Source organism: Musa acuminata, chromosome BXJ1-1 (genome assembly GCF_036884655.1).
Source record: "Musa acuminata AAA Group cultivar baxijiao chromosome BXJ1-1, Cavendish_Baxijiao_AAA, whole genome shotgun sequence".
Lineage (NCBI taxonomy): Eukaryota > Viridiplantae > Streptophyta > Magnoliopsida > Zingiberales > Musaceae > Musa > Musa acuminata.
In genome coordinates, this window is record NC_088327.1 from 9,454,880 (window position 1) to 9,480,163 (window position 25,284).

A 25,284-nucleotide genomic window follows, 5' to 3' on the forward strand; every position below is an offset into this window, starting at 1 on the left:
TTAAAGAAATCTCATATCTTTTGCAAGGTTTGCTGTCATGAACTCTGATCACCCAAGTCAAAAAGATCGCCTTGAACGATAACCATTCGTAAAGGATCAATCTATTTTCGATCTCTTACGGTGTTAAAATATTTGGACAAAGAAATAAAATTAATTGATATGCGAACACACATGTAAACTATCATCGTTAGCCTACCAAAGCACATAATTTGAGATCGCACAAGAACATTATTGAACAAATAAAAGTTCTTTTGAAGTTTGATAATGATTACACAACTTGCAGTAATAGTTATATATAAAAGTAATCGATCGTCGATTCTTATTATGAAATGAAAATAATTATATTTTGAGAACATCAAAACAAGTCTCTCCTATATTAAATCTTAATATAGTGTATCCAATATGTACGTTATTATAATGTTCAAGTCGATAACATGTTCAAGATAAGAGTTGAAAAGAAAAAGTTTTGAATCTCATACCATAGTTGAGAGGCTCTTATTTATATGTGATGACTAAAATTTTTAGATAAGAAAGAATATTTATGTTGATATGATAGATTTAGTTGACTAGACTTTGTGTATCGAATCTTAATTTACCCAAAATATAGATCAATATTAAGTAATTACTGAGCACTGTTGTGAAACATTATGATTGACTTTTTCCTTAGTAAGAAAAATAATCATTGAAATCAAGGTCATGAAAGATGATCAGGCTTAAATAATTAGGATTCATCACTTTCGATAACACCAACTTGTTCTTATCAACCATGCACATCAATAGTAATAGATGATTGTTAGAGATTCCATGAGTTTGAGCAGGTAAACATATCTGTGAAGGAACAGATTGCTCTGCTGTGGTCCTCTGCTTTTTTTTTTATCTCTTTATATTAGATTAATCCCTCATGACATAGTTTTTAGTTCTGCATACAAAGTTAGCCATGAGAATATGCTCAGCTTAAAGCTCCCATTTCCAGTTGCCCTTCAAAGCCACTTCATGTATATATTCTCCATATCTTTAATGAACAACAAAGAAAGCCAAGTTATAGAAGAATATTGTTGTCTAGTGATTGCAATTTCTATGGCCTAAGAAGGCAGAAGGTTTTGAGAATCATATAAATCAATACTGTCAAAGAGCATTTAGCATCATAAGTTGAGATATTAACATGGTCAGAAAAGTAAGATACAGTAATGGCTTTCTTCAGTAGGTTTAAGAAGGTAGGGATGAAGGAAATGCTCCAAATTTGCTTCTTCATGTTTGGCATCAACTATAAACCTTTGTTTAAGCATAATCTTCTCTAACTTTAAATTATATCAAATGAGTTAGTCAAAGAAATTGGAATCTCATGCATTGGGTTAGTATTCCTTATCTTGTGAAAGAATTTTACTTTTCCAAGAAATTCTACATGGCAGAAGGAAGTATTTATTTCTAAATGAAAATCATGCTACTCTTGGCAGAAACTGGAAGAAACCAAAGATTCAAGTGATTAGTTTGCAGATGAGAAGACTGGCAATGAAAATTGAGTGTGTGATTCCACTTTTCCTATGCTACAATTTACTTCTCTCCCAATTATCTTAACATATTTTTTGTTTGACTTCCAATAATGATATGTGCATTAGAAGAAGAGAAGTCTAAACAAAGGCTTAGCTTAAAGAAAATCAATAATCATTAAAAAAAATATAAACAAGTCACTCCACAACAGATGTCTTCTAAGCTACCACAGTGAAAGGAGAAGAGAGAGAAGAAAAAGAAATGAATTGGACAAGAAATCATGGACCCAAGTCTTGGGTGCATATGTGGTTAGTATGAGCTTCCATCCATCTCCCACCAGTAGTGGAACCCCCATTGCCCACTCCTCTGCATTCTTCTTTCTCCATGCTTTCTTCCTGGCCAACAAAGCAGGTGAAATATTTAAGGTTATCATGATAAAGAAAAAAATGCACTTTGTCATCTATTTTTGTAGGAAGAAGATATACACCAAACCACTATTACATGAGAAAAATGTTATTTTAGATGCACAAATATCATCACTCAATTGCATCAGAAGAAGGCATGCTTTGCATTTGATGGATTTTGCAACATTTAGAAGAAATGTTCAAGTTATTCCTGAAAATTTAGATCATATCTAAGTTTCTATTTCTTCAGCACAATAGTTACAGTGATGTGACCGACACAAAGAAATGCAACACCATCATCAGACTAGAGGGCCATGTCTTGCTTCGCTTCCTGTGAGAATGTGTTCTAAATCTTTAGTCTCTGCATTTCAGAAAGCTTAGGGAAGAGAAAGCAAAAAACATAGAGAAATTGAAGCACTAGCTTCTCTTTAACTGTTGATGTCTACCACAAAGAGTCGATCTCCAATAAGCTACTGATAGAAGCAACTCACATGAGTGGCAACTGCAGAAGCATTTCTTAGCAGCTTCCTTGAATCGCTCTCAAATACCAGTGGGAAAAGCAAACAAAACAGGATCAGCATTCTTGCCATTGCCTTCTTTCTCCCTACAAAGTATGGACCGGAGAAAAGCTGCAGTAAGATACAGACAAGGGGGGTTAGTGGGAAGCTGTGCACCAACATGAATCAAATCGCAGGATTTGAGAACCCTAGGCATACAAGAAAGAATATTAAAAGACAATGGTTTGTAGGGATGAGGCAGGAGTTGCAGAGTCTGAGAGAGAAGCAAATGGCATTCAACAGGAAACCCTCCTGCCTTGGAAACGACACAATGGTGGATATCAGTGAGATGAGGTTTCTACTGTGACCTCCATGACGTGCCAATCAATGCTCCAAGGCCTTCTCATGGTGATACCTACTGCAATCTACGTTGGCTTTGGTGAGTGATACAAATAAACAGCCTTTCCAAGCTTGGAATAGTAGATATGACCTTCATCTTTTTGCTTGAGCTTATCTCTCTGCAAATATCAAACAGATGCTTATGAAAAGCTGGAAGAATGCTGTTAATTCATGATAACATGTCTATCAAACCATTGTAACTATGTGTATGACTAACATTTAAATCCTTATATACAGTATTATCAAATCCCTAACAACTCAACCTTGGTAACTTAAATTTAAATTTAATATATACTAATATTTGAATATATATATATATATATACATGTATATACATACATATATGTATATATATATATATATTAATGCTGATCAAATTAGTCTAATTTGGTTTTGAGTGCACATGCACAGTATATTTTTACTTATAAAAAGATCGAGATCGGATGAGATTTTTTTCGATATTTAAGTTAGTAATAAGATATTGTGAAATTTTTTTACTGTGTTCTAATAATTTTTTTATAATCAATTCAATTAATAATAATAATATAATATAAAATAACTTTTAAAAATATTTTATATTTAAAATTAAATATTTACGGGGCTTAATTAGTAATGGAGACTCTGAACATCTCACAATCTGATTACATTAGCGCATATCCAACATTTCCATATCGTTTGTAGTTAAAGTGATAACATTAATATCCCTTAAAGAATATTATGATAATAGTAGTATCAAAAATATTTTAGATATATATACATAAACTAATGCCAAATATATATCAGTGTTTAATCTTATTTATTATATATTAAATTTTGGAGGACCGAATATTTGCAAGTCTACATGGAATATCCGATTGATCACCCGCAACCGATTTGATCCAGCATCCGATCCGGCCCATTCCCTTAGTCGCAACCCGACCCGATCGCACAAAGGTCGGCGTCGGCGAGCCACTGCTTCCTGCACCGCCTTCAGCTTCGGATTCCCAATACCCCGCTGAAACCCTAGGTCGAAGAAGAACCTTGGCGTTCGAATCGAGCCGGTTCCTTCTTGCTCCGGTGGTCATTCGCCCTCAAGGCGACGTAAGTTCTCGTGATCTTCTTGCGCTGTTTCTGTGGTTCTCTTTGGATTCCAATTTTGGTTTTAAGATTGAACGATATCGATGCAATCGTTCGTTCGGATAGTGTCAATGGATTAATCAGTGTTATATATAGATATATAATCGTTTTTGAGTGTGCGAATGTCTAAATTGACTCGCTATCATCGTGTCGGGGATTAGAGAGGTTTCGTCGAGTAAAAAACAATCTAATATGGATATGATCTTAAGTGCGAAATCCGAGGATAGGATGACCGCTGTTTGCTTCGGAGGCAGACTTATGTTCTGTGAGTGTCCAAGTGGCCGAAATGAGTATACTTTGTCTTAGACTTTGTCCAACCAAGTGGTTCTTGTCATCGTCGTCCACCTTCCAAGTACAGCCAGAGAATTAGGCCCTGCCAATTAGTGTTGCCAATGATCAGTGTTTCCTGAAAATGACCAATCTACAATTTTTTTTTTTCATGTGGTTCTTAATGATATGGTTTCAGAAATTGGTTGGAAGTTCCATATTTAAATATATAGGCTAGAATATTTTATAAGGAAGAAAATACTGGTAAGGTTCTTTCTTCCTAGAAGGCATTGTTCTAGCACTGCTTAGTACATATTTCTTCGCGACAAGCCTGTCAGAGGAGCTTGAACCACTTTGAAGATTTCTTTTTTTGAAAAGTTTTGTCAGTGATAGAATAATAATCATGATAAGAAAAGGAACTGATCGACTCTGAGAAAATTTACTACCAAAACTAAGTGGAAATAGGTTAAAAGTTCTTGGTTTTCTTTTCTATTGTACTAAATAATAAAATAGAAAACTTAAAATCAAACAGTCCTAAATATCCCCATTACTTTCCGATATTAGGATCCCTAAAAGAAGCAATACCGAAGGAATACCTCAGTAGAACTTACTTGACTATGTTTCAGTATTAACCAACTATGTTTCATCATCATCATCATCTTCTTATTTTTTTTCTTTTCGTGTGTGTGCGGTAATGCTTGTAAGACATTAAAAAGATCTAATTGTATTACTTTACTTTTAAGACCAGAGAAATCAAGCTCTTAACGTCTTGAAATAAGTTTGTCTCTTATATTTTAGATTGATTTCATTTCTAAAACATTGTCTGCTACATTTGGTTCACTAAGAAATTCTTCATTAAAGATACTATGATTTTTATTTCATGACCATGATAAAGTGGGATCAAGGGTTGTGTGGATAGATTAGTTTCATAGAATTGAAACTAATTTTGTTATCTTTGATGTACAGTCACTCTCTTATTCTTCATTTGATATTAGGTCCTCTTCAATTCACCATACGATCTTTGTTGACATCATTGTTTAATTTAAGCCTTTATTTATATATATATATATATATATATATATATATATATATATATATATATATATATATATATGTATGTATAGTATTGGAGCATATTTCTGAAAAAATAATACACCGTTGACAGGAGTACATTCTACGATATTTCCCCGAGTTAGTGTTAACTAAGTGAACATTAAAAAATTGATATGGTGATTGTTTATTAACTGATATCACAAAATTTATTATCAATGGGTTCATTTGGAGCCTCATGAAATTGAATATAAATTAATATAAGTGAGCAAGTTGTGTTGGATGTCAGAGAGAAGTACCAAGTCTTTAAGTTACTGAGTTGAGCAATTGTCTCAGGATGAGACCATGAAGATTGACTTGCATGTCAATAGCTAGAGCAGATTTTGTGATGCAGCTGGATGGTTAATGTACAGTTCAACCCTGAGTTTGAGTTATTGCTCTACCAAGCTAAATTAAGCTAGACAAAGGGATGCAGCTAGAAGGAAAAGTTCAAGTGCATGCAGAAGACTTTTATCTTGCCATTTTTCGTGGCTCCAAGCTTCACACTGCCCCTGTTAATTTAGCACCAAAAACTATGTCAGTTGCTTAACTCACATGGTTGTGCTTCTTGATAATCCTGTTATTGCCTTGATACAGTTCACCCTCTAAAGCATCTATTGCCACAAGATTTTAACCAAGGAAACAAGAGAGCCCAAGATCACATCATCATATATGTGATCGAGTTTAACTAATGTGACAAGGTACAAAAGATTGGGTATTATGAGCAAGCATAGTGTTATCCATCAACTAGCCAACTAGCTGGAACTGTCTTATCTCAACTTTGCTAAGTCCAAATGCTGCATATTCCTAAACCAAGATGCTAACTGATGTCTTGTTTCTTGTTTTATTTTGACCTTGCGTTGGCTGTTGGTAGAACCATACAGATATGGTATGTACCGTCATATTGGTACAAAGTATAATGTCGGCACATCGGTTAACATTGAGGAGGAGGAGGAGGAGGAGGAGGAGGAGGAGGAGGAGGAGGAGGAGAGGAGTTGGAAGAGAAGGAGAGGTACCTGGTGGGCCAATGGCAGCAGACAAGCGGGTGGCATGAGGGATAGCACGTGGCTTGGACCTGTTGATCGAATAAGGGAGAGGGATTTAAATGATTAATAAAGGGTCTTTATATAAAAACCCTGAACTGGACCTGGATCAACCGAAATTGGTTGGTCTGCAGTGTAGTTCTCCATTGATTGATGTTTACTGCCCATTTCAAACTGGTCCAGATGGTTTTTTAGACCATGGTTTCTTGTGATAGAGCGAACTTGCTGTAACTGTTTGGTATGATAGTCATTTTACATTGGCCATGTACCTTCTTGAGTTTCTCTACCCCGTCCCTCCTCTCTTCCATCCTCATTTATGTACTATTCATGCTGTTGGATCTTGTGGATTCATGACATCGTTTTTTGTCTTTTGGAGAAGGATGATCAGATTTATGGTGTTTGTTGTTGTTCTTGTAGGAAAAGGATAATCAGATCATGGCTACTGATGATTGCGATGATAATTGTTTGCAAGAGGATGGTTCACTATGTGGAGAGGGAATGAATGGAGGAAATGGATTCGAGGCTTTGACAAGAGTAGAACTTGATATTGCATATTCTTCAGAGAAGCTACTAAACTTGGAGATACTCTTGATGCTAGTAGTTGATAGAGCCAATGATTTTGAAGCTGTGAGCATGGAATACAAAGACATCTCAGATGAGTCTGTTATGAAGGCCTTTGAATCTGATATTTTATCTGGGATTTTAGACATGGAGGTCAAAGAACTACAAAGCTTCATGTGCTTGCTACAAACTGAAATCATAGAGGCCCATCAACAAGTTTCTCAAAATGAGCACTTTGAAGAATCTGCTGCTAAAGCAGAAGAGAAGTTGCATGATGCTGAAAAATCTGTGAAGAAGTTGCAAGATTCAGTTGCTGATATACTAGATCAGTCATCGACGTTCATAAGAACTCTAGCTTTGTGCCATTGTGAAACCAGTGAGTTGTCCATTTGTACTTTTGCTTTATTCTTTTGTGCATAATAGCATGAATGAATCCATTAATTTCCTCAATCCGTGCAATTAGGGACTGATGAAAGTGAAGAACCTGACAATGGTCATTTGTCATCCATCAGCACAAAGTTGAAACCGCAGAGTCTTGACCAACAAAGGCATGTCTTACAAATGTTGGAGAAATCATTGGCCAGAGAACTGGATTTTGAAAAAAAGCTTTCAGATTTAAGATATAGTGAGGAGGATCTTAAGCTGAAACTGCATTATGCAGAAAGAGAGCTATACTGCATGGAAGAGTTGATGGAAATATGTTTGGAGAGGGCATTTGAGGCTGAAAATGCTGCTGAGATACTTTTGGGTACTTCCGAAGAATTAGCTGGAAGAGTTCAGGTTCTTCAACTTAATCTAAATAGTTCACAACATCGGGAACATGAGATGAGATCAAAGTTGCAGGAAAGTTTGATGAAAATACATGCTGAAGAAGCTGCCAAGGAGAGGTTGACTCATGCAGAACTTGATTTAATCTCGTCAAAAGAAAGAGGAGCAAGTGGGTTGAAAGCTGAAGATGAAAGCTTGCTGGCTAGTTCTGAAATCTTGTCTCTGAAGGACAAGGTGAGAACACTTGAGGAGAAGCTTAGAGAGTCTGATGCCCAGTTGCAGCTGGCAAAGGCTTCTGTTGGAACAAGTCAGCAACAACAGAGTGCGCTGCAGTCTGCACTCAGTCAGGTGGAAAAAGTAATTGAGGGTCTCAAGGCTAATGTTTTGAGAACTGAAAGCAGAGCTGAAATTGCAGAAGCAAAGTATGCTGAACTGAGTAAAACTAATGTTGAACTAAATGAAGAGCTTTTTTTTCTTCGAAATAGTGGATCTGAAAAGACAAACCTTTTAGAGAGGAGATGCCAGGAATTACATACTCAGTTGGAGCATGCAAAGGCATCTGTTGAAGCACTTGAAGAGCAACAGAATGGATTATATGCTGCAATTTCTGACATGCAAAATATGATCGAGAATCTCAAAACAAAGGTCTCAAAAGCAGAAAGTAGGGCAGAGAGTGCTGAATCTAAGGTTAATCTGTTAACCGAAACTAATTTAGAACTAAATGAAGAGCTGGGTTTCCTAAGAGGACGATTAGAATATTTAGAGATGTCCCTGCAACAAGCTGAGGGTGCAAAAACAGCCATTGCTAAAGACATTGGTATTCGGGCAAAAACTATCAGTGATCTGGTCAAGAAACTAGCCTTGGAAAGAGAACGCCTTCAGTCACAGGTACGGCTCTTTTCTTCTTTTGTTATTCACAGTTCTGTTCGGCAGTGGATCTCTGGAGTTGATGCCAAATAAGTGGAGTAAACCTTTCTGGTAAAATGTGGAGGACGTGTTGATTATTTGTGAAGGGTGCTGTTATTTTACTATTTTTTTTTTATTTGTAGCTGAGGACATGTTGATTATTTACAAATGTGGTTATCATTTCATTAAGCCATGTCTTTTTTTTTTGTAGATAACTGCATTAACGAAAAAGAACAAGATCCTGGCTGAGAAATGCAAAACAAAAGAAAATGCCCATACTTCTTTGAGCTACAATGTGGAAGCATTGACAGAGTCTTCAACTACGGGTTCTTGGGTAGGTCATCCCTTTCTTTTTTTTGGGTTTAAGCCCTTGTTTGGGCTCTCAAAGCTTTCTTTCTTTAAGACTAAAAATTTGAAGTGCTTCTTTTCAATAAGTACTAACCTGCAACTACATGTTATCAGGTAGAGAAGCCCATAGCAGCTGTGCCCGTTAGTGAGAAGAGTGCAGAGATGACTGTTTCAGCGGAGGAATCCTCAGGTGGCGATTCCAAGATTGAGACAGTGAGGACCATAGAACCAGCACATCTTGATCCAAAGTATCTTTTCATGGCTGTCCTCATTGTATCTATTGCAATCCTCACATTCTACCAATATCAACAAGTACGCAATCACGCGTGAGGGTATCAGACAAATTCGCCACTTCCACACATGATAATCATGAGATGCAACCCGTAAATTCTCCATCTGATGACTATGATCCCGCCTTCAACTTTGATGCTCTACTAACAAACATTTTCTTGTCAAGATGGACTAAAGTTACTACAGGTTCTCAGATGTTTAGTTCTGCTTGTTACGTTCTTTTTTTGTTTCGTGTTGAGAAAGGTAGCTTGGTGTTTGATCTGCCACCAAATTTGTGTCATTAGTCAGACAATGCAGCAGGAAAAAAATGTCGCAGGAACTGGGGAGGATCATGAAAAGTTCTGTTCTCTTTCAAGCTCCAAGGCTGTCTGCATTCTATTCTTGATAGGTATCATGCTTTTTGAGTCGGTATAAGAGCAATCATACTTCTTGTAGATCGCATGCTTTTTCATGCGTCAATTTGATGTGTATTAAGTTTACAAAAGCACATTTAATACCATTGGCATTGGCATTGGCACGCATATCAGTTATATCTCTAAAATAGTGCTTATATGAAGTAAGCTTATTCTTTGTAGGGCAAACTGGACCATGACGTCTCTCTGCATCTTTTGGAATCTTTGATCCATCATATTCAGGTCCAACTTTATTTATGGATCAAAGTTGACCAGATCTGATCCAACCAAATTGGAATGAATCGAGGCACGAGTCCAAGTTCAAATCACGTGCAATGTACGAGAAAGTTCGACATCCCCGACGCCGCGAACGAAACCAAAACCTGTTGCTCCCGCCAAAATGGGCTTCCCTCCGAAACAATTTTCGCGCCAGAAACCCTACCCTTTGTAATTAATAGCCGACCAAACCCTCACCCAAACAAGACGACCTGGAGGAAGAGGGTCGTCATGAAGCGATCGCTGAAGCTCCGGGAGGCGCACAAGGGCATCGGGTCACCGGCGCTCTGTTCGATCCTGTGGGACGCCGACGGCCGCCACCTCGTTACGTCCAACGCCTCCGATCGCTCCGTCTCCATCCATGACGCCTCCCATCCGCCGAAGCTCGCCAAGGAGGTCCGCGACCACAAGGACGGGGTCACTGCCCTCGCCCTCAGTCCCGGCTCCAACTCCCTTGCCTCCGGATCCATCGACCACTCCGTCAAGATCTACAGCTTCCCAGGTATGCCATCTTCGTCCTCCTCTTCGATTGCGTCCTTCTCCAAGGCTTCGTTTCGTGAGATCGTTTGGTCGCGACCAGAACTTGCGATCAATAAAGGGTTTCCGGTAGATCATAATAATAGTAGAGATTTGATTTCAAGAAGTTCCATTTGGGGGTTTGTGACTTCACTCTGCTAAGGATTTCGCATTTGTTTGGTCAGATGGAGAGTTCCAGAGCAATGTCACACGGTTCACCTTGCCGATCCGATCTCTCGCGTTCAACAAATCCGGAAGCTTGTTGGCCGCGGCCGGTGACGACGACGGCATCAAACTGATTGCAACCATAGACAACACAATCTCCAAGGTGCTCAAGGGGCACAGGGGGCCTGTGACCGGCCTATCCTTCGATCCGTCGAATGAGTTCTTGGCGTCCGTGGACACGTTCGGTACTGTCATATATTGGGAGCTCTCGTCGGGGAAACAGATGCACACCCTGAAGGCCATCGCGCCTAACTGTGACGCAGATGCCTCGCTGATTAATGTGCTAAGCTGGAGCCCCAATGGCGAAACTTTGGCTGTCCCAGGGTTGAAGAACGATGTGGTAATGTACGACCGAGACACAGCCGAGAAGATGTTCACCTTGAAAGGAGACCATGAGAGACCTGTTTGCTTCCTGGCCTGGTCTCCCAGTGGGAAGTACATGGCAACTGCTGGGTTGGACAAGCAGGTCCTCATCTGGGATGTGGATCTGAGGCAGGACATCGAAAGACAAAAAATTGATGATAGAATCTGCTCTTTGGCATGGAAGCAAAACGGGAATGCTTTAGCCGTCATTGATGTTATGGGTAAGATTGGCATCTGGGAATCTCCAGTACCGTCATGCATGAAATCCCCGACGGATGGTGCTGCAGATCTACAGGCAAGAGGCACAAATAGGCTTCTTTTATTTGATGAAGATGATGAGACTCCAAGCGCTTCTGGGAGCTTGGATGATGCCATCGAGGAGAGTCATGGTGAGTCGGCTCCATTCGGCCACAAAAGATCAAGGAAACAATCTATATCTGATGAGATCTGCGATGAAGATAGCGATGGGGAGGACGGACTGCTGCGCCAGATAGAATCGCGAAAGAGAAGTGCTGCTAAGCACAAGAAGCACACGAGAGACTGGAAAGAAGGCAATGCAAGCTCATCCAACTCCACAAGGCCTAACATGCAGGAGGCATTTCAACCAGGTTCCACTCCTGCGGAGACCGGGAAGCGACGTTTTCTTGTCTACAACATGCTTGGAAGTATCACCACAATCGAAAACGAGGGCTACTCCCACGTAGAGGTGATGAAAAGTTCTTGCATCATTAGAATCCTCTACACGATCTATAATTTTCACAACTGCAAGTATCATTCATCAATTTGAGCTGTACATGTTTATACCGATGTTTCTTTGGTGGATCAAATGGATGATCTTCTCAATTGTTTATGTTTCGTAGGTAGATTTCCATGATACTGGAAGAGGTCCCAGGGTTCCTGCCATGACTGATTACTTTGGTTTCACAATGGCTGCTCTGAACGAAAATGGAAGCGTCTTCTCAAATCCATGCAAAGGTGAAAAGAACATGAGTACTCTTATGTATCGTCCTTTTAGTAGCTGGGCCAACAACAGCGAGGTAATCTCTATTTGGCTATTACAAACATTTGAAGTTGCAATTAACATGTTCTTTCTTTTCTCTCTAAGATTTCACTGGTTTTTTGCTATTTCATGTGATTCTAGTGGTTAATGAGGTTTGAAGGAGAGGAAGTGAAGGCTGTGGCACTCGGTACTGGTTGGGTGGCTGCTATTACTAATCTTAATCTCCTACGTATCTTCACAGAGGGTGGCTTGCAGGTGCGCGACACACAACTTCACATGTCACATATGCTAACATCATCCTTTCTATAAAGGATCCTTGCAACATCAACTCTCTCAGAGTTTCATTAAGTGCTTCGAATTTGCACTTAACGAAACTCTATTCTTGTTTCCTTCTCCCAGATTGTTATGTTTCAGCATACATCATTACCTGGTGATCTTTGCTTATTTGTTGATTGATATTGTTGTAGAGACATATCCTTTGCCTTAATGGTCCAGTGGTGACTGCAGCTGGTTACGAGGATAAATTGGCAATAGTTACTCATGCTTCAGAATGTCTTTCATCAGGAGATCAGGTTTGTACACAATGATCAATAGAACAGTAAGGTTGATACTTAAGTATTGGTTTCTCCGGCTATCTAATTCTACGATACTCTAATGATTAGCAGATGCTAGACGTTCTAGTGCTTAACATATCGGAGGGAGCCAAGCTTTTCGAAGGCCGCCTACCGTTGAGTCCAACCTCTTGTTTAACATGGTTTGGATTCAGTGAGGAAGGACAACTAAGTTCATATGATTCCAAGGTCTGCTAAACTTACACCCTAACATGATCATCTTCTTACTTTTGCCTCAACTCATAGGAAACATACCTGATCGGTGAGTCTTTGCAGGGAGTGCTCAGAGTTTTCAGTCACCAATATGGAGGCAGTTGGCTTCCGGTCTTCAGGTGTTCCTCCTTTGCTACTTTCATGAACATTGTTTTATTTATCTGTCGAAGGCAAATTAAAGACAATGTTGTGATGTGTAGCACTGACATGATTGTGGTTGCAGCGCTGAGAAAACAAGGCAGTCGGAGGACGAAACTCACTGGATAGTGGGGTTAAATGCAAGCAAGCTATTCTGTATCATATGCAAATCTCCTAATTGTTACCCAACGGTAGAGAGATCCAATCTGCTTTGCTTAATCCTTTACCATTGTCTCCTGCAGTTAACACGGTATCCTTTTGTGCCAGGTGATGCCGAAGCCTGTGCTCGAGCTGCTCAGCCTTTCGTTTCCTCTTGCCTCTTCCGATCTAGGTGCTGCGGATCTCGAGAGTGAGCTCATGATGAGCCAGTTGCATCTCTCACAGGTCCATCCCTTTCACCTCCCTCTGTTTCAGCTGCCCGTTCTGCCGCTCACTTGCTCATTTCTTGTGGACTTCCCGAAACCCAGACCCAGAAGAAGATCCAAGAAATGGCCATGGCGGGTCTGGATACCACTGCGCTTGACGACGAAGCCTTCAACACGGAAGCTGCCATTGACCGGTTCATGTTGAGGCTCATTGCTAGCTGTTGCAATGGTAACAAGACCAAGCGTTAAAGGTTCGGTGTGATGGACATGGTTGGCAATCAACACTGTTTCTTGTGATGGCAATTGCAGGCGATAAGCTCGTGAGGGCCACTGAGCTGGCTAAGTCGCTCTCCCTGGAGAAATCAGTCAAAGGTGCGATAAAGCTGGTTACCGCGCTGAAGCTTCCCATACTGGCAGAACGGTTCAGTGGCATACTGGAGGTGATCCCTTTCCTCTTCCTCTCCGCCAAGCTATCATCTTGCTCGTCGCCGCCTTTCTCACAGCTTTTGGTGAACAAACAATGTGCTTTCAGGAGAGATTGTTCAACGGATGTAGAACGCCGGCTGCCATTCCATGTGTTGCCTCTCCACGTACCATTACGAACAATGTGCCATCTTCATCCGACACCATTAGAACCGGTGCGCCGGTTTTGACACCATCATCTTTGTCTTGCCCACGCTTCCCAAGGCGAGACGCGATAGAAGAGAAGGCAGGAGGAAAGGAAGCTTGCAAGGACGCCGGTGATGGAGACGCAACAGCGGGTGTAAAGCCGAAGCCGAAGCCGCCATCAAGCGATTCTGGGAAGCATGAAGGGAACGATAAGGGTCAGATGCCTAGCAGCAGTACGATGGAAGAAGGGGATTTGAAGGGAAGAACCAACCTGGTACAGTCCCGTGGGCCGACGAATCCATTTGCTAAAACAGCCAGCCCTCAGGAGAGAGCGTCTCTTCTGGAGTCCATCCGAAAGATGAAGAGAGCCGAGAATGAGAAGGATGGAAAGTCCAGCAATAAGAAGGTGAAGGTTCAGAAATAGTGATGCGGTCCAAGTCGATCTCACTAGCTTTCTTTCCGAGTCTCTGGCTAATGTACAAGTGTTGAAGGATCCTTTAATGCATTCTTTTTGTTTTTTTATTGAGGCTCTTTCGTAGTTATTTTATTATTTTGATCTTTATATAAAAAATTATATTGATATTCATATTGTTATAAAAATAAAATATTTAGGTTCATTTATCTTAATATTATTGATTTTATCAATAAAAATAAAAAATAATTTTAATTTTTTAGTTAATGGTAGTGGATGAGTGGTTATTGTAGACGAAAAGAGTGTTGACGAGAGGTGAGGGTTTTGTATTTACGTTATGCAATTGTTAAGCAAAAAAAGGGTCATTTGGTATTTGTATTTGTATTGATATCAATGTAGTTGTCGAACGATTTTTTTATTGTTCTATATCTGTATCATTGTCGATATAATTGTTAAGCGACGAAAGGGTTGCTCGGCATCTGCATCAGTGTCATCGTTCGACACAGTTGTCGAGCGATGAAAGAATTGTTTTGTATTTACATCGGTGTCAATATAGTTTTTTGAAGGATGAAAGAGCCATTGATGCATAGCGACGTCACTTTACATTTGTGTTGGCATTAACATAGTTGCTAAGCGATGCCGTTCGAGCATCGACATCGACATAAATACAGAGCGGTTTTCATTGTCGCTCTCCTCATCCACAACAATCACCTACAGTGCAGCTCTCAACAACATCGTCGTCCTCTACCACCAATGCTATCCGCTACCATCGACGTCATCATCCATTACCACTGATTAGGAAGTTAACATTACTTTTTTATTTTTGTGTTTCTGTTGATAAAATCAATGATATTAAGATAAATAAACTTAAATATTTTATTTTCGTAATTATAAAAAAAATTAATATAATTTTTTAAAGTATAAAAATTAAAATACAAAAAATAACTAATTACAGGAGTTATAATTAACTCCATCTAAAGCAGTAATGGTCCCGCGTACGTTCACCAATAGATACATGTGCTGTAATCACAAGAGTCGGATAAATCAATGAAATTTTGCCCGCCCGAGAGACCAATCCCCTCGCATGGTGTAATCATAAAACTAGTTGCGTAGAGCAAAATTGTTGCTTTGCATAGCACTACACCAACAAACACTACCGTAACCACTGTTTAGTTTCTCAGCAGGCAACGGTGGTATCTGTATCATCACAAACACAGTGTGACGACAATAGACTTCATCGACGCAGCGCCGATGCCCTCTAAAGATTTGGATAATGGCAGATTGCACAAAGGCAATCACAAACTGAACAATTGCATGAGCCAAGTCCAGACATTGGAGCAATTCAACAAACAAAAAAGAAAAAAAAAATTTAAAATCTACCTTAATGATATATAAATTTTATATGAACAGACGACACAACTTGGCTTCATCCTGACTGGAAAGAAAGATTAATGCAAAGACATTTACCAGGTATTACCAGATGAATAAAATCCATTGGCTTACGATCTTATAACAATCCCTGTAAGCACCCGTGTGTGATTATAAGAAGTTTGTCCAAAAGTTTTTCCTTCCTCCTGTCTTCCTCCTTCAATTCCTTCAACCAAGCAGGAATTATCTCCTGTAGCGGTACCGCTTGAAGTTGAAATAGAGATGCAGAATGCCACGCTCAAATGTACATTTAAAGCCCTTCTTGTGAGAATACTCCCATTCCTTGTTGACAATGCGGAAGGCCTGTTAAATGTGTCAGAAAGCAATCAGGTAAAATAAGGAATTGTTGAAATGATAAAAATCCAGAAATGAACATGATGCTAGCAGCTTGAGAAAAATGACACTCACAATATCCTCGTAGGGAGGTCCCGCATGAAATCTTATGAGACATGTCTCACCATTGCTATCGTCCTTTTCAATAGTGTACACAGGTGCTTTCGTCTTGTCAACAAGATCAGGATAAAAGATATTGAACTTGTATCCCTGTACAATCTTCGGTGGAGGGTTATCATGATCATAATGGGTCTGGTTATATTTATTCCACTCGTATCCGGTATGAACCCGATTGAAGTACTTGGGTTTTCTTGGCCGATATTTGTCATGCCACCAGTACACCTGGAAGGAAAAAGATGTCAAAAAGTCAGTCTCACGTAAGCAGATAAAAAAGGGGCATATCTTTTGCAAAAGGCAGTGCATGCACCACTTCAGCACCATCAACATGCAATATTCTGAACCTTTCTAAATAAGAGTGAGCTTGAACCTGTGAATCCAGGGTCACTTCAGCACCAGCACCAAAAACTGCATCACCTTCTTCCATAGCTCCCATGGCTTTCATGGCTTTGAGTTCCATGCTATCTTCAGGTGTATTTGTCTTTGCAGTTATTGCTTCCTGAATCCTTCTTTGCTGCTCTATTACTACAGCCTCACGTTTCCGCTCCTGCAAGAAATACGTTTCCCATTCTTAACCATAATCAATAACCTTTTGACATCAGAAAGTAATCCAATAAGAGAATGCTAAGTGAGAAAGTTCATTGAAATAAATCAAATTTTGGGTAGCAGTGTACCACTGATCACACCATCAGTTGGGCAATCTTACTGATCCTTTTTGTCAAATCTGCCTAAACCATCAAATAACTGAACTGACAAAAATCAAAACTTGGAGGGAGTTAGGGTCAAGACTCACCAATCAGAATCAAAATTTGACAGATAATGGTCGACGGTGGCCAAACACAGCATTTGTTTTGCATGAAAATGAATCTCATGCCCCAAGCAACATACAATCTATCAGGACTGCACTAACCTTGGGTCTCTCATTTGAATTGCAAACCTTGTGATTCAGACTGGATAACTGACTTCACTGGTCGAATGGTATAAAGTACAGGGAATTATCAGGCATATTTCATATAACCTCTATAGTCCTTGTACTTCTTTTCCTGACAGTAATATGCTATATTTTTCCCAAATTCTGAGACAGCTATGTACAAGTCATTATCTCTTCTGTATTAGCCATCCAAATTACTAAAAATGGATACATAAGTCATTGTTTTTTCCTGATTAATTATCTCATCGATATCTAATTAGCCTATATGAGATATCAACATGGTATGCAATTTTGAATGGTACCGCCTGGTATGAGCAGTACATACCGATCCGACGGTATACCGGTACGCGGACCGCTAATGTGCTACAGTATTACAGTGCTAACTGTAGCAGTGCTACAGTCCTACAGTAGAGAGAGAAATATTTTAAATTAGGTGTACCGCTCGGTACGCCCTGGTGTACTGCTCAATATGCCTTAGTGTACCGCTCGGTATATGGTACCGTACCGTACCGAGCCAACTTTGAAACACCGGTATGGCACGGTATTGCATACCTTGGATATCAAGAATAAAAATGAGCCATTGAGGTGAATTCTAGGCTTGATCCATCAATGACATGTTCCTCAGCATAATTTCAAGTAAAGATAAAACTGTAGAAGCTACAAGGAAGTATCATTACCAGCTCTGCCCTATCTTCTTCAGGATCAATTGCTTCATCATCTTCATCGCCTTGCAAGAGTTGAGGTGAAAAGGAGCCTAGTTCTTCTTCAGGTTCACAGCTTGGCTCCTCAATTATGGGTTCAGGAGAATAAGGCTTGGAATCTAATTATAAAATTACAACATAAGCAAAAAGATTTATCTTTTAAAAAGAGATTCTAAGAAAGATTAAATTCAGAAGAAAATTATACCCTCTGTATCATGCATTACATCCTCCACCTCAGGCCTTATATCTTCATGTGCTTCTAAGTGGTGTTCATCGTCTGCAACTTGCTCCAAACGTTGCAGATACTTTCTTAAAAGTGAAGTATGGATTTCTCTCAAGCAAGCCTGCATTGTTAGACCTTCATTCAGCTAACATAACAAGAAATTCAGAGCTATACTGATGAAGAAAAAGCTAAAATACACAACAAATGTTGCAATATACACAACACCCTAAAATTTTAGTGTTAAATATATATGTAGATCATAGACAAGTTCACACAGAATATATGAGAAGTAGGTCATTTTTCCAAAGTAAGCATTGTTAATGATCAAAAAAATAAGTGCAACACGTGCCAATGTAAGTAGGCACATGCCAAATAAAAGGAAATGGAGGTGTGTGATGGCATGTCCTGTGTGACCATCTGTACTGGTGAATGAAACAAATCACCACCATTCCCTTCCCAAATGCACCTTTGCACATGAATTGCATGTGCCCCCATGAAGGGACACATGGTATGATGATATGGAAGGGCTGGGCACAAGGTGGCATGTGATATTTAAATCTTAGTTCATTGACATGGAAATCTATCATAACCATGTTCCTATCATATTTTATCACTGGCGTCCTTATCTTGAGATGTTTCATTTGTTTGTTTTCCTCTTGAAACACTACACCTTTTGAAACCAATGTTTAGCCTAAGTAGCTCTTGCTTAGAAGAACAAGGACAAAAAGCCGTTCGGGAATTTTACAATCCCGTCAAGTTCAGAGGAAAGGATAGAATTCAGAGGCCTCAAAATGCAAAATTTTAAAAATATATAGAAGAAAAGACTTCTCAAACTCAAATCTTTTTTTTTTTTTTCAAACTTGAAGGCAAAACAGATATAGTCAGCAAGAGTACAATTTCTATTCTAGTGCCTACAAAAGGCACAACAACCTGCAAGTAGGGGAAATTTAAAGTTTAAAAAATATGACACAAACATAGCAATTAACAGAAAGGACTTTGATGACCAATTGAGATGATAAGCAACACTCTAGTCTAAAGTCATGATTAATATCAATAATTATCAATCTAAAACAAAAGCCTATGGAAAATTAGAAGCAAAAAAGGCTAGTTTCAGTGAACTGGCTGTATACCTTTGCTTTATATATTTGGAGGCGTTTTAATATAGCTTCCCAATACTCAACAACCTTGGCAGTGCCTGAGCGCATTTGTGACTCAATTTGTTGTTGCATTGCCTCCAAATCCCTGAACTTCTTCCCTTCTAAGAGATTCTTCACATCTGCCTCAATGCTGGAGTGCAAACCCCTTTCTTCTGCAAGAACCTCAGGAGGTGGTTCCTCACCACGTACTCTAGCTCGATCTAGTGCATCTCTTTTCCGAGCTTCAGCAAGTTCCCAGTTACAAATTACCATCAATGCCTGTTCCATAAAAGCATGCCACTTATTAGGTTTCAAATAATAAAATAAAAATATTAAACACAGAATGAACTGTTCAAAAGGGATAAAAACAATACGAAAGGCCATTAGCCCACCAAAGTTGCCATATTGGTGTTGACATTACCAATTATATGCATATACATTATGGAATAAAAGTATAAAACATTTGCATTTTCCTTTCAACGATTTGATGAATTAAAATCCCCCATATTTTCAGGTTTTCTTGATTCAATGATCTGCTCCCATGATCGGAAGCCTAAATATCAATCACATATTTTCCATTTTTCTTCAACTTGATGTTTCTTGACCCTTTATTCACCCAAATTCAATTCAATCATGCATCCAATTCTATGACACTCTAAATTATAAATTAGGTGTGCTGGTGGCTGCACATAGATATGTGATCGCTTTTGCAGAAAAAGAATACACAACGAGTTTCTTCTCCAATCTGATTGGGCGCATAGGATGTTTTATGAGCTATTACTAAATCTGTTCCTACTTTGAAAAAGAATTACCTAATTACAAACAAAGACACCTTCAAGCAAATGGAAGATAGAGAAGGGGGAGAGAACAAGAGAGTAGGTCACAGAACTCATACTGTAGGCAAAAAAATTATTTAAAAGAAGCAAAGACTTTACCTCCCAATATTCAATATGCATTGGAGTTGCTCTATCCAAATCCAGATGCATCTTAATGTCATCACGAAGCTCTTCCATCTCCTTCACAGTAAGCCCCTACATTTTCAACAAATTGATTATGTTGACCATACAAGGAATTATCAACCTGAAGTTACCGAAAAATGACCTTCTCCAAGGTTCCAACATTAGAAATATTAATTTCCAGTGTCTGTAATATTGGCTGGTGATGGCCAATTGACAACTGACAACAGATTAAACCTAAGTTAAATGAACTAAATTTGTCTTTAAGAGATAATGATTCATAATGAAGTTGTTGGTACCTAACTTGTGCTGCAAAATTTGGAAACGTTGACCAAGGAATGAGCATCGAGACATGCCATGGCGATCAAAATTCTCAAAGCAATTGAGCGTGTATTATATCCATTGCAACCCCATGAGGTTCTCATCAATAACAAGAAGCAAAAAATTAACTTCAAGGGGGCGTGATACATACTAACTTTATTTCGATCAATATAAACCTTAGCATTACTATATTTTCTCTCTTGAATTCAGGAATAAACTTTAAAATGCCAAAGATTAACAGACAGCGTGTTCTTTTAAAAAGGTTCAAAGAGGTAAATCTACCTTGAATACCATGTAAGGTTCATTTAGTTCAATGTCAAACTCTTCTGAACCACTGAGATTTTTGGTGAGTACATCTATGGGCCTTGAACGTCCTTCACGCAATCTAATCCCAGATCTGACTTTGCTTTGGTCAAAATGGAACTGTTCAAAAAAGTGAACCAAATTACTGGAAGATAAAAGCATTGCATGAAAGTATACATCAGGAGTAGTAAAAATGTGGTGATGTAGAAAGACATAAACACCTCTTCTTCTTTCTTCTCCCAATCTTGAAACTCAGCACGGGCTCGCTCTCTAGCTAGCATTGCCTGCAACATTTTACAAAAGACAGGAATGAGCAGCCTCAACAAAACAATCCTTAGTCAGTTTTTCTTTTCAAGAAAAAGAATCCACGCATACGTGGAAATGTGTGTTATATTTAGAAAATCAGAATTCATAACCAACCATTTCTTCCTCATGTTGTGCCTTTTCAATTGCCCTTTCCTCTCTTCTTTTCTTAACTTTCTCAATCTCTGCCTGCATCATCATGCAAATATTGTTATAATGGTACAAACCTATGCACAAAATATGCAACCAAAAGTACTTGTCCAAGATTAAAAATCAACTAAGAAGCAAATAAAAGCTTTTCAAGCATGCATAAAAACTACAGTATACAATATACCCAAGCCTGTAGTAGGCAAAAAGAAAAAACATAATAACATATACTGTTAATTTTTTCATGAGAATTTTTCAAACAATATTCAAAGTGGAACATCCAAGTGAGTAGGCATATCATTAATAGGATACAAAATGATCTTTCTTTCTATGTCAGATAGTCATATCTTTATAGATGTAATAATATGAAATATTATCTTGCTTAAATGGAAGTTCTGATGAGGAAGGTAAAGAAAGAAGAAATCTACGTATCTATCTCCAGAACGTTTCTGGTGCCACAGGAGAGTTATATGCTGAACACCTAGATAACAGAGGCCAGAACAGAACAACAATGAAAATTACTGACCAGGTTAAACTCATTGTCAGGTCTAAAGGGCCAATGGCATATGGGAGGTGGAAGGGAGTTAGAGATCAAATCAGTCGAGTTACAATCATGTCAAACTCATTCTTGGGTCTCCAAAGCCAATGACAAATGGGAGGTGAAAGGTCGCTAGAGATCAACAAGGTCAAGCTCAAGAGGAAGATTGTGTTTTGTTCTGATATTTTACAACCAAAGGAAGTATATTCAGAGACCAACCAAAATATGCAAAATCAAATACTCAAAATCTGTTTCAACACAAACAAAGACTGAAACTGTAAATTGAATGAAGTTATACATAGATAATTAAATCAGATCATGATGTACCATATATATAATCCAACTAAAATCATAGCTGCACTTGCATATAGCAGTCAACTTATGTTTCCATTTAAATTAATGACTGAAGTGGTAAATCTTGTACATATTGCAAATATTGTAATAAACTATGGAATTGGCCTATCATGTTATACACTTATAACTACTTAACCCGAATTGAATGTTATGCAATCTACTTTGACTGATTCAAGCAAAACTGAAATAAAATATGAATGATTATGCAGTTGTAGTACATGATAATTTCATACCATCCTTTCTCTTTGCCTCTTCTTTTCAGCCTTTACAGATATATCCAAAGGTACACCTTGAGTGATATCATGTTCTATCTTTTTCCTCCATACAAACCTGCCAATATGATAATGAACAAAGTAATAAGTATGAAAAAAAGGAGATATGATAGCATGCTTATGAAGAAAAGCTCCTTTCTTTCACATCCAAAGAGGCCTTCTAAAAGAATAAACCTCACTTGTTAATACTAGAACAAAGTAGAAGAGATTACGACCTACCAAGGGACCAGACTATATCTTTCTTAGAAATAAAGAACTGAGAAACACAAATCCAAGAAATATGATTATACTCAAATATCCAAAAGGGTGATTATCTCAATTACCAATGCATACACCAAGCCTATATCAAATTTGATGAATGCACAAGCAACTGCTAATATAATTAAGACATGTCAATAGTCATGATAAACCTACTTCTGTTACCTTTTTATTTTTACATGCTTCTTTCTATTCATAGAATCTTTTTCAACATGAAAATGCTGATGTGATAAACCTTCCATATGAGGGTTCAGAACATCAAAAGCCCTCCTCCGCAACCCTCTTCTAATCCCATGCCACCACCAACCAATCACAACTGTTACTATTCAAAAAAATTAAAGTGTAATTTTTTGTTTTCCTAAGTCTCCTCAATTTTTCTGATTACAATCCTCTTATAATCCCTTTTGTGTGCTCTTTTTTGACGTATTCAATGTAAAACCTCCCCCCCAACACAAATAGAAAAATGCCTCTTTATTTTGTTTTCTTAGTACATAAATTATTGTCCTAATGTTGCTCTTCATCTTTTTATTTTCCTCAGTCCTCTGTCTTTTCGCATCTCCAATTACAAACCTCTCCCAGAAGTGTTATAAACTTCTTCTCATAGTCCTTTAAGGTTTCGTCCTATTATTTGTCAGTGATCATCGTGTTTATTGTGTGGAATGTTTGACAACTTTGGTTTCACATGTTGCCAACGTCAATTTGCCCCTTCCGATTTTCAGATTGTCACATCCTATTGGTGAATCAAGTAATGCAGCTAAGAATATCACAAGCTGATTATTAGAATTGAATAGACAATTATAAAAATAAGTAGAAGTCAGAATAAGAAACTCCAAAAGAATGTTCTATATATCCCAGTCAATTCAGTTACTTTGCAAGAATAGACTAGCTCAAACGGGACCCAAGAAGGAAATGATTTGGTTTTTAATATTGGGTCAAGTGAAAAGTGTATTTGGAATAACCGAATGAAGTGAATGGAAGTAGAAACCTGTCATTGTAGTTAGTCTTAGTTGGCTTTAGACTGTGATCTTACAGTCTTACCCACATAAAGATTTAAACCTAGTAGTGACTCTTACTCAAATAGGATGTAGAAACAACAGTTAAGTGGCACACATGAAGATTATGACACATTACCTCTGATGGACTAATAATTGATTTAGTTCATTTTTCGCTATGTTTACCTCTACTTGGTCAAATTGTTAGCTAGAATAAAATAATAACCTCTCTTACCATAATTTAGGTATTTATTTCTAAATGGGACAGCCAATAGTCACCAAATAACCCGCCCTAGTATTCATGTGCAATTTAGAGCTTGACAATCTCAACAAATATAGTACACAATGAGCACAGACAACTTGATGTTTCTTTCGTAACTTTACCAGACATGGCATTTTATATGCTTAGAAATCAGATCAGAGTAATATATTTCCTACCAACATAATTGTAAATTTCAGGTACAATTTGCATCATCCAAAATTTCTTCTGTTTCCATTTACTCTGATGGCTGAACCAGGATCAGTCCCATAACAAGGCCACACAATCAACTGTATCCTTCCCAGATCAGGCACCATACTTACTGTACCCCAGATAGCACGAAGTTTCAATCTGTCAAAGAATTCTATGCTGATGTGTGGGAGAAGTGATGTAATTCACTTTCAACTAACAATCATCTTTTAGAAAAAGGAACCGGAACCAAAAATAGTCCAGTTATGTGACTATCATCTTAGCAAATGAAGCTATACAATTCCTATGCTCAATTTCTATGCAAGGATTACTAAACCCTAAACAGCACACTGACTAAAAACGAAGAGCTCCTATCAATCAGATATAATTAATTATTAATTTCTTAAGTAAAAAAAGAGAGAGAAGTTACTTCTCGGTCAGGTTCGAGTCCCCAAATGGATTTGAATCATTGGAGTAGCCAGATACTGCATTTGCTTTGAGCTTCTTCGCAACCTTCAGAGCCTAATGAAAACAATATTTTAAGGGATTTGAGAACTCCAACAAACCCTAGAAAGAAGTCCCAAAGCAAATAAAGCGTGGAGGAGAGAAAAGGACGGCACCTTCTTCTGGGCTTTCTTGGCCATGTACTCCAATACCTCCTCATCGGTGATATCCCTCGACGACCTCTTCTTCCGTCTCCCCCGCCGGTCCTCCGATCCGGAGTCGAAGTAATCGCTGCCATCATCGTCGGAGCTCCGACGGCCACTGCTCCTCTTCTTCCGCCCCCTTCGGCTGCTGTCGCCGTCGCTGCTCCGGCGTCCGCTCCTCCGATGGGAAGAGGTCCGCCGCCTCCTCTGAGGCGAATCGGACGCCGTTTCAGACTTATCGTCGTCAACCGACGATGGCGATCTCCCTCGCCGCCTCTCTCTCTTTCCATCGCCCTCGCCTTTGGCCATCGAATCGAAACCTCCTAATCCGCAGGTATGGAAGCACCGCCTTAATGACTTGGCCGAGTCCGGACTCGCTATTATTACAGAACGTCCATCCCGACGCGTGATCTGCCACTCGTTTCACTTTAAGAGATGTGTGCTGACATGATTGACGTCGTTAAGATTCGCATCAAGATCACTGACTGTAACGGACCGAGTTAATCTGCGGCCCAAAGGCTACTGAGTTGGCCCGTTCTTGTTGAGGAAATCGCCCGAGCCCGTAGCACCAAACTCGGG

General features: G+C 38.8%; 3 protein-coding genes across 3 annotated transcripts; 2 read left to right on the forward strand and 1 right to left on the reverse strand.

Annotated features, from left to right (window-relative positions):
* The first annotated feature begins 3,697 nt into the window (after positions 1 to 3,697).
* Positions 3,698 to 9,698, forward strand: LOC103993770 (WPP domain-interacting tail-anchored protein 1). Its single transcript, XM_009413956.3, has 5 exons — positions 3,698 to 3,868; positions 6,721 to 7,240; positions 7,328 to 8,520; positions 8,750 to 8,872; positions 9,001 to 9,698. The coding sequence occupies exons 2-5, from the start codon at positions 6,739 to 6,741 to the stop codon at positions 9,214 to 9,216; spliced, it is 2,034 nt and encodes a 677-aa protein (XP_009412231.2). The 5' UTR covers positions 3,698 to 3,868; positions 6,721 to 6,738; the 3' UTR covers positions 9,217 to 9,698.
* LOC135671024 (protein ENHANCER OF LHP1 1-like) lies at positions 9,428 to 14,432 on the forward strand. Its single transcript, XM_065178920.1, has 13 exons — positions 9,428 to 9,565; positions 9,753 to 10,347; positions 10,547 to 11,655; positions 11,810 to 11,986; positions 12,091 to 12,204; positions 12,417 to 12,521; positions 12,615 to 12,749; positions 12,837 to 12,892; positions 12,997 to 13,102; positions 13,179 to 13,295; positions 13,379 to 13,505; positions 13,586 to 13,716; positions 13,809 to 14,432. The coding sequence occupies exons 2-13, from the start codon at positions 9,867 to 9,869 to the stop codon at positions 14,307 to 14,309; spliced, it is 3,159 nt and encodes a 1,052-aa protein (XP_065034992.1). The 5' UTR covers positions 9,428 to 9,565; positions 9,753 to 9,866; the 3' UTR covers positions 14,310 to 14,432.
* A 1,222-nt stretch (positions 14,433 to 15,654) lies between these two features.
* LOC135671110 (splicing factor Cactin-like) lies at positions 15,655 to 25,052 on the reverse strand. Its single transcript, XM_065179080.1, has 13 exons — positions 24,679 to 25,052; positions 24,489 to 24,580; positions 22,322 to 22,418; positions 21,167 to 21,238; positions 20,968 to 21,030; positions 20,726 to 20,866; positions 20,102 to 20,197; positions 19,161 to 19,445; positions 18,013 to 18,151; positions 17,784 to 17,926; positions 16,546 to 16,722; positions 16,134 to 16,400; positions 15,655 to 16,028 (listed from the first exon to the last, which is right to left on the reverse strand). Exons 1-13 carry the CDS (start codon positions 25,012 to 25,014, stop codon positions 15,909 to 15,911), a joined length of 2,028 nt encoding a protein of 675 aa, XP_065035152.1. The 5' UTR covers positions 25,015 to 25,052; the 3' UTR covers positions 15,655 to 15,908.
* Positions 25,053 to 25,284: the final 232 nt, after the last annotated feature.

Bases quoted from the DNA above. Each gene is read 5' to 3' on its own strand.
- LOC103993770 (XM_009413956.3), top strand. From the start codon at position 6,739: ATGGCTACTGATGATTGCGATGATAATTGTTTGCAAGAGGATGGTTCA. The intron at 7,241-7,327 runs GTGAGTTGTCCA...CCGTGCAATTAG, and splicing joins TTTGTGCCATTGTGAAACCA to GGACTGATGAAAGTGAAGAA. The intron at 8,521-8,749 runs GTACGGCTCTTT...TTTTTTTTGTAG, and splicing joins GAGAACGCCTTCAGTCACAG to ATAACTGCATTAACGAAAAA.
- LOC135671024 (XM_065178920.1), top strand. From the start codon at position 9,867: ATGAATCGAGGCACGAGTCCAAGTTCAAATCACGTGCAATGTACGAGA. The intron at 11,987-12,090 runs GTAATCTCTATT...ATGTGATTCTAG, and splicing joins GCTGGGCCAACAACAGCGAG to TGGTTAATGAGGTTTGAAGG. The intron at 13,296-13,378 runs GTCCATCCCTTT...CCCGAAACCCAG, and splicing joins GCCAGTTGCATCTCTCACAG to ACCCAGAAGAAGATCCAAGA.
- LOC135671110 (XM_065179080.1), bottom strand. From the start codon at position 25,014: ATGGCCAAAGGCGAGGGCGATGGAAAGAGAGAGAGGCGGCGAGGGAGA. The intron at 20,198-20,725 runs GTAGATTTACCT...TTGAAAATGTAG, and splicing joins AACCTTACATGGTATTCAAG to GGGCTTACTGTGAAGGAGAT. The intron at 16,723-17,783 runs GTAATGATACTT...TATTTCTTGCAG, and splicing joins AAGAAGATAGGGCAGAGCTG to GAGCGGAAACGTGAGGCTGT.